At 41.3% G+C, this 8,370-nt stretch overlaps 1 protein-coding gene across 2 annotated transcripts in view; it reads left to right on the top strand.

Annotated features, from left to right (window-relative positions):
• Positions 1–8,370, top strand: part of MGST2 (microsomal glutathione S-transferase 2) — a 41,025-nt gene that overhangs the window by 25,872 nt on the left and 6,783 nt on the right. For both annotated transcript variants that reach the window (XM_017873662.1, XM_017873661.1), the window contains exon 3: positions 4,780–4,850. In XM_017873662.1, coding sequence (XP_017729151.1) covers positions 4,780–4,850 — 71 coding nt within the window. The remainder of the gene's footprint in view (positions 1–4,779; positions 4,851–8,370) is intronic.

The following is an 8,370-nucleotide window of genomic DNA, read 5'->3' as shown; positions in this document are numbered from 1 at the left end:
GAGTAGCTGGGACTACAGGCACGTGCCACCATGCTTGGCTAATTTTTGTATTTTTAATAGAGTCAGGGTTTCACCATATTGGCCAGGTTGGTCTTGAACTCCTGACGTCAAGTGATCCACCTGCCTCGGCCTCCCAAAGTGCTAGGATTACAAGCATGAGCCACTGCTCCTGGCCCTAAATTTTTTTAAAAAAATTTTATTTTTGGGCTGGGCGCGGTGGCTCAAGCCTGTAATCCCAGCACTTTGGGAGGCCGAGACGGGCGGATCACGAGGTCAGGAGATCGAGACCATCCTGGCTAACATGGTGAAACCCCGTCTCTACTAAAAAAAAATACAAAAAACTAGCCAGGCGAGGTAGCAGGTGCCTGTAGTCCCAGCCACTCGGGAGGCTGAGGCAGGAGAATGGCATATACCCGGGAGGCGGAGCTTGCAGTGAGCTGAGGTCCAGCCACTGCACTCCAGCCTGGGCGACAGAACGAGACTCCGTCTCAAAAAAAAAAAAAAAAAAATTTTTTTTTTTTAATAAAGATGAGGTCTCACTGTGTTGCCCAGGCTGGTCTCAAACTCCTGGCTCAAATGATCCTCCTGCCTCTGCCTCCCAAAGGCCCGGGATTACAAGCATGAACCAGCTTCCTGGCCCTCCATCCTTTAATTTTTATGTTTGTTTTATAATGAATATGATATTCTTTTCCAGTCGAATGTAGTAGCTGTGCTAATAGATAAATCCCAGATTTTCCATGGTTTAACACAGTGGAAGTTCATGTCCTGCTCAAGTCCGGTCCTATGTGGGAGCTCCTGGGTGTGGGCCTCCTCTGCTACAGAAGGATGTGTGCTTATTTTTATGGGGCTGTGCAACTGTTAGGGCTATGCAATCAGAAAAGTTTGGAGACTAGTGTTGAAGGAACTGCCAGATTTGGAGCTGCCAGGCCACAATTTGATTCTTTTCCCCACCCCCAAATAACATAAACTTTGTAGTATACTTATTGACTGAGACAAGGCCCAAATAGCACTTAGTTTGGGGCCATCCTCACTGCTCCTGGCTACCAGATCCAGGTGGGAATGCGCAGTAGTCCTGAGCCCCCAGGGCCCAGGCTCCATGGTATTGGGATGGACAACAAGGGGTCTCAGCAGCTTTAACTACTCAATCTCCACAGTGCCCACTGGACTGTCCCTTAGAGTGACCAACTCTTTCCAGTGCTTCTGGGTCTTACCCAGTTTTAGCACTTAAAGCTCCATGTCCCCCTAAATTCCTCAGTCCCAGACAAATGAAGATAGCTTTCATGGGAAGCTTCGATATCAAAGGAGCATGGGATTGTTCAAAGAGGGCTCTCACCAGGGAATGAGTAGACACAGCCTGTTTTCCCATGGGCAGCCTGTTTCTCCAATATGGACATGCAGGAGAGGAGACAGTGGTCATAATCAACTATACCCCCTGTTCTCACAGGCAGGGAAATTGACAGCTGCTGCAGGCTGTTTGCTGTTCCATTTGGGAAATTTTCCTGAGGATCCCCTGTAATAAGAGGATAGAATATATCTGCCTTCATGACTTAAAAGAGGCTATAAATTATTTTCATGTTGGTTTTCATGTCAGTGAAACTGTAATTAGCCACTGACAGGATTGTCAAGAAGTAATTTTCAGAGTTTGGTTCCCTTGAGTTAAACATGCCTACTGACAGCTTACTGAGGATGTGTTATTGTGGGGATACCATCCAGGCCTGGAGGGACCCAGAATCAGGCAGAAGGATGCGGTCACATGGCGGAGGGACTGGAGGAGGTGACAATTAGCAGGTAGAATGGGATTCCAGGTATTTCAAGGCCAAGCAATACTTGGTGCTTTCACCAGGCGGGCAGCAGGGAAGACTGTCAGCAACAAACAGGGCACCCAACTGGCGGTCACATAATTATTTTCAATCTCTGAGAGATGATAGGAAGAAATGGGCAAAGTCTTATTTCCGAGGGACTAAGGCTTGAGGCAGGTCAGCAAAAGAGGGACCAGGGTGAAAGTACAATGAGCACAGTTGGAACGTGAGGTTGGGGTGAGCTCAGCAGTGACCAGCCACTTGTAGGGGACAAAGGGCCTATTTCTTGAGAAAGAAAGGTGCAGAGATACGGTGCTAGGCTGCTCCAGTACTCCACGTGTTGCCATCTGTGAGCACAAATGCAGTTGCAATCACATCCTTGCCTAAATCTCAATGACTTCTAGCCACCTGCTGCTCACCCAGGATCCCAGCACCCCCGTTCCCCATCTTGCCAATTCCTTCTGGGAATACAGGACATGTGCCCAGGAACACAGCTCCCACTGGCAAGCAATTGAAGGGAGGGGCTGTGCCACTGTCCTGCTCCCCAGTCCTCTGTGAGTACAGTACCCTCCCCAGGTTCTGGAGTGCCTTCCACCACCGCCAGGAGCTGCTCTGGGTCTGTGGCAGAGGGAGATTAAGGGTGTGACTCTCCCTGACTTTGTCTCTTCTGTCATCTGAGGCATGGCACCGCTTGTGTCTGGAATCTCACCAAGGTTTTCATGAGGACGATCCGTCAGCGTCTGTTCTGGTCTCTGGTTTCCCATTAGGTGTGAAACTAGTTCCCTAGCTTGTGGGGCAACAGGGGGAACTCCAAAACATCCCCTCTATTTTTATTTCCTTTCTCCTTGCTCAAAGGCCTTCTTCCTCTTTCAGATAAGAGACACAAAAGCACACATGCCTATCAACTAATGTGGACAGATACCCAAAGAGCTTCTGCCATCTGCAGTGCAGTTTCTACTTAGTTAGGACATTCTTATACAATATTATCTCCTTGTTCCCAGATGCCAAGCCAAGGACACTAGAAAAACCTCTAAGTAATTAGACTTTTATGAAGGCTAACCGGGGCTATTTTTGAAGGTGCTTTTAAAACAATCTTATCACACCTAATTTTGAATAAAATATGTTGTGAAAACTTGATGCTTACATTTGGAATAATTTAAGGTGTATTACAAAACAATAAATGATGGGACAATTTTGTTATGTTTCCAAAAAAGTTCATATAAAATTTCAGTGAGTGTGAAAGGACTAGAGCCTTCCTCTGCTGCTACTCCATTTTACCTCGTGGGAAACAGGTCTATGGATTCAGCCAAGGAAAAAGAAACCTGGGAACGCCATTTATTCTTTGCATAGTTGTAATATAAAGTACGAATTTTATCAAGTATCTTTTCACTGACCCTATCCTCGCCACTCAAAAAGACGTTAATGGAAAGACAACCATCAGAAGCAAAATCATGCCAAGAACGAGAAACAGCAGGAGGAAAAACTTTGGTTACTTCTGTGAGTTCTAGAAAGTTGTAGTTACGGTTTGTGAGATTATCAGTGTTAGGCTTTAGACAAGACATTCCTTGGGTCACCTTTTGGTGGTAATGACAACAGTCTGAAAAGGAAGAAGAAAGCAATTTTGCATTCGTATTATCCATTTCCAATTTTTTAGGGGACTGATGGTCACCCTCCTGGCTCTTAGAGATGTGTGTGGGTAATTGCGCTGTTGTCTTTGCTGGTGGGGTTAAAATTTTCCGTATGTGCTTTAGGACTCTACCTCAGCCACGTCTTTCTTTGAGCACTGAACTTGTTAATTATGCATGTTTCTTACCCAGCTTTAAAAGATGACTGAGTTATTATTGGGGAGTTTTTTTCCCATGTAGTTGAGGCATAAGCTGATAAAGTTGAATTGACCTAGACACAATTTTCTGTGGGATTATGGAGAATGAGGGAAGAATTACGCTTTGTAATTATGCTTTTTTGTTTGTTTGTTTTTAATTCAGAGAAAATAGATCACTTATGGTGACCCAGGCTAAAAGACCTAGGTCTTCAACAACCAGCATCATCTATTTCTAGATCAATTGCCTTGTAATATTAAGTATTCAAGCTTTGAGGCTTACTGAAGGAAAGATATGGGGTCATTTACAATCCTGTAGACTATGACCTTCCACCAGGATCTACTCAAGACCTCATCACACATTACGTTAAAGTTCTTTCTGGTGGTGAAATTGTCAGCAAAGAGCTTGGCCAACCTAACCAAGATCACTTGGGAGGTATACCTTAGGAGGGAGGATGAATATAATTCATCTTTTTCCCTTTTGTTAGATGCAGATGAATTAATTATTGTTCCCAGAGAACTGTTCCCTTTTGCTTAAATTAGTGTCAGATTTTCCATCCAAGTCTTCTATGAATAGAGGCAATATGACTTGACATTAGGACAGAGCTTTGGAATCTAGAGATGGATGCTGTCTATCTTTGATTCTCTGCCATGCATGTCGGTCTGGGCTCTCAGGCCTTAGTTTATTCGTCCATAAAATGGGAATGAATATGCTCACTCATTTACTTCAGGAGATTTTAAGGGAATTATTTAAAGACCATTTTGTAATGTTCTGGGTAACTCAAGTAGAAGGCAATGGATGTGAGGGAATTTTAAAAATAAGAAATCTCTTGAATATGAATTGAGTAATCTCTTAAGTTCTTTAGATAAGATATGGAGTGATCTTTAGGCTCAGGAGGCCTGTCTTTTGGGAAAGTGCTATGAATCACTTCTACTACTGGCAACTTATATGTAGGAGAATGATTCTTGGCCCTGCTCTGAGGTTTAAACAATGTTCAACCTTGAAAGATTGATTTTCAATGTAAAGGTCACTTAAACTCTTTTGTAAGTTCTTATATTACTTTTGTTAAAATAGGCGAACATTTACCTCTAGATGAAAAATCAATGCTTCAGTGTAAAGTTTTCTCATAAAATAACCTATGTCTTTATTTTTTTCCACAGACAAAACTGTGTGGAGTTTTATCCTGTATTCATAATTACATTGTGGATGGCTGGGTGGTATTTCAACCAAGGTAATATTAAAATACAGTCAACTGTGTTCTAATGATGACTATGGTGCTTAAATGATTAAGGAGCGGATATATGGCCAGGCGTGGTGGCTCATACCTATATTCCCAGCACTTTGGGAGGCCCAGGTGGGCGGATCACCTGAGGTCAGGAGTTCAAGACCAGCCTGGCCAACATAGTGAAACCCTGTCTCTACTAAAAATACAAAAATTAGCCGAGCATGGTGGCGCATGCCTGTAATCCCAGCTACTCGGGAGGCCGAGGCAGGAGAATCACTTGAACCAGGAGGCAGAGGCTGCAGTGAGCTGAGATTGTGCCACTACACTCCCGCCTGGGTGACAGAGACTCCATCTCAAAAAAAAACAAACAAAAGGAGGAACAGATATGCAACTACATAGCTACCAATCCTGGAGACTAAACAAAATAAACAGTGTGTGCGTCAGAGTGCTATGTTGCAGGTATATGAACTTTGGCTTCATTCTAATTTAATTCAATAATGAAAAAAATATTGAGACAAACAGTATGCTAGATCTTCAAGGATGAAAATGACATGAGCTTTGTCTTCAAATCTAATAATCTACAATTGACTCTTGAACAATGGAGGGGTTGGGGCGCTGCCCCCCCCCAACACACAGTAGAAAATCTGCATATAACTTTTGATTCCCCAAAACTTAACTACTAATATCCTATTGGTCTGGAAGCCTTACTGAGTACAGTCTACTAATAAATATTTTCCATGTTTTATGTATCATATACTGTATTCTTACAATAAAGCATGCTAGAGAAAAGAAATGTTATTAAAATCATAAGGAAGAGCAAATATTTACTATTTATTAAGTGGAAGTGGACCATCATAAAGGTCTTCATCCTCATCATTTTCACGTTGAGTAACCTGAGGAAGAGGAAGAAGAGGGGTTGGTTTTGCTGCCTCAAGGGTGGCAGAATCAGAAAAGGTGAAGGAGGTAGAAGGGGAGACAGAATTGGCAGGCGCAGTAGGTATAAATTTATAGAAATATTTCTGACGTTTTGCTTTTTTCTCTAAAATGTTTCTATATAGTACCAATCTTTCTTCCACTGTTGCCTTTAGTTTCAGTGCTTGTATCATAGAAGGGTCCGTGTCATAAAAGAAGTAAAAAAGCAGACTTGAATCATTGGAACCCTTCTGCCAGATTGTCTAATGTCAATTTGTTTTCTGGTACTGCCTCTTCTGTCTTCTTCCTTATCATCTGGCAGTGGTTCAGAGCACTCGTCTCTACCAAGTCATCTTCTGTTAATTCATCTGGCGTGGTGTCTATTAGCTCTTGAATTTCTCCAAGATTCATATCTTGAGACCCTTTATCCCCCTACATTCTTTGTCACAGCCACTATCTCTTTCATGATTTCCTTGATTGGCTCTGTTGTAAATCCTGTGAGTGTCATGCACAACATCTGTACACAGTGTTCTTCAGCAGGAATTTATTGTTTCAGGTTTGATGACTTTCACAACCTTCCTATAACAATGCTAGCATCTTCAATGGTGTAATCCTTCTAGGCATTCATAATGCTCTTTCTATCAGGGTTCTCTTCCATAACATTGACAATCATTCCCATAGAGTACCTTGTATCATGAGCCTTAAAGGTCCTGATAACCCCCTGATTTAGAGGCTGAATTAAAGATGTTATATTTGGGGGCAAGTAGACTACTTTTATGCCTTCTGCGTTGAACTCATGGGGTTCTGGGTGGTCAGGGACATTGTCCAATATCAAAAGAATGTTAGAAGGTAATTCCATCCTGACTTCAGGGTCAAAGCATTGATGGAACCAATCCAGAGAAGAGGTTCTTGTCCAAGCTTTTTTTTTGTACAACCAAATGACTGACAGGTGCTGTTTATCTTTTTCCTTCAAGGCTCAAGGGGTTAGCAACTTTATAGATAAGGACAATCCTGAGTATAAACCTGACTGCATTTACACAAAACAGTAGAGTTAGCCTATCCCTTCCTGCCTTAAATCCTGGAGCTTGCTTCTCTTCTTTACTAATAAATGTCCTTTGTGACTTTTTTTTTTTTTTTAAATCCCCAGGACAGGGCACTTTTGTTTGCATTAAAAACCTGTTCAGGCAGATATCCTTTCTCCTCAATGACTTCTGAATGGTGCCTGGGAACTCATGTATTGCTTCTTGGTTGGTGGAAGCTGCTTCTCCTGTTATCTTGATATTTTAAAAGCTAAACTTGTTTCTAAAATTATCAAACCATCCTTTGCTGGCATTAAATTCTTCAGCTTTAGATCCGTCATCTTCCTTTTGCTTAAAGTTGTCATATAAGGATTTTGCTTTTTCTCAAATCCTATTAGAGTCTACAAGTATGTGTTTCTTATAGCAATCCTGCCCCACATAAAAGCTGCATTTCAGTATGAGATAAAAAGATATTTTGGAAAAAGTGCAAGGTTTCCCCCCCTGCTGGTATAGCTGCAAGTGACAGCTTTACAAATAACCTTTTCTTTCTTTTTTCTTTTCTTATCTTTTCCTTTTTCCTTCCTTCATCTTCTTTTTTTTTTTCCACTGGTCCTTGCACTGAATTCATTTATCTTGCAGTGGTGGTCAACCATAGCTCACAGCTGCAGACCTTAATCTATGACACATATTAAGCCATTCAATTTTTTCTTGTAATATCATGACTTTTCTCTGCTTTTTGGGAGCACTTTCAGCACCACTAGTAGCAATCTGTATGGGTCTCATGGCATTATTCAAGGTTTATGGTGTTGCACTAAACATTGATGAAAATAGGCAAAAACCCTGAGAGATCACTTTTTACTGCAATATGCAATTTGCTGGGGCGAAGAAATGCTCAGGTGGAGATGATTAGCATCACCTTTTAAGCAGATACTTGGCAACACTTGAGCTCACTGCAATAGCAACAGGAGGTGGCTTCAAAATATTTATAATAGTACAGTATTACTATAGTTAATTTTATGTATGATTTAATACTGCATCTTTACATTTGTTTACATTTCTCTCAACTGCAAATGGCACCATGTATTATGGTCTGTGTTTGTATGCTTTGATAAATTTTAACTTTGTACAAAATTCATATATATATATAGGCTTTCTGCTGCATCTTTTTAAAAACTTGTGTATATTTTATGATAGTAAATGAGAAAATAGACCAGTATCTACATCTGTTTTATGCATTTGTGACCTACCTTTTTCCTAATTTTTCAGTATGTCTGGGCTATGTGGTTCATTTGTGAGTTTTGTCAAATTGTCACAAATCTCCAAAATGTTTTCCAATATATTTATGTGTTTATTTTTGTAAACCCACCTCCTGTACAATCCAATATATTTATTGGAAAATATCCATGTATAAATGGACCTGTACAGTTCAAACCCATGTTGTTCAAGGGTCATCTATAATTCTAATTAATTGAAGGAAGAGAACATAGAATGAACAGTTCACATTAATCATTATAGCTGGCCAGGCCCAGCAGCTTATGTCTGTAATCCCAGCAATTTGGGAGGCTAAGGTGTAGGGATTGCTTGAGGCCAGAAAT

Source organism: Rhinopithecus bieti, unplaced genomic scaffold (genome assembly GCF_001698545.2).
Source record: "Rhinopithecus bieti isolate Rb0 unplaced genomic scaffold, ASM169854v2 scaffold_7985, whole genome shotgun sequence".
NCBI classification, from domain to species: domain Eukaryota; kingdom Metazoa; phylum Chordata; class Mammalia; order Primates; family Cercopithecidae; genus Rhinopithecus; species Rhinopithecus bieti.
This window is presented reverse-complemented; position numbering and strand designations above follow the sequence as displayed.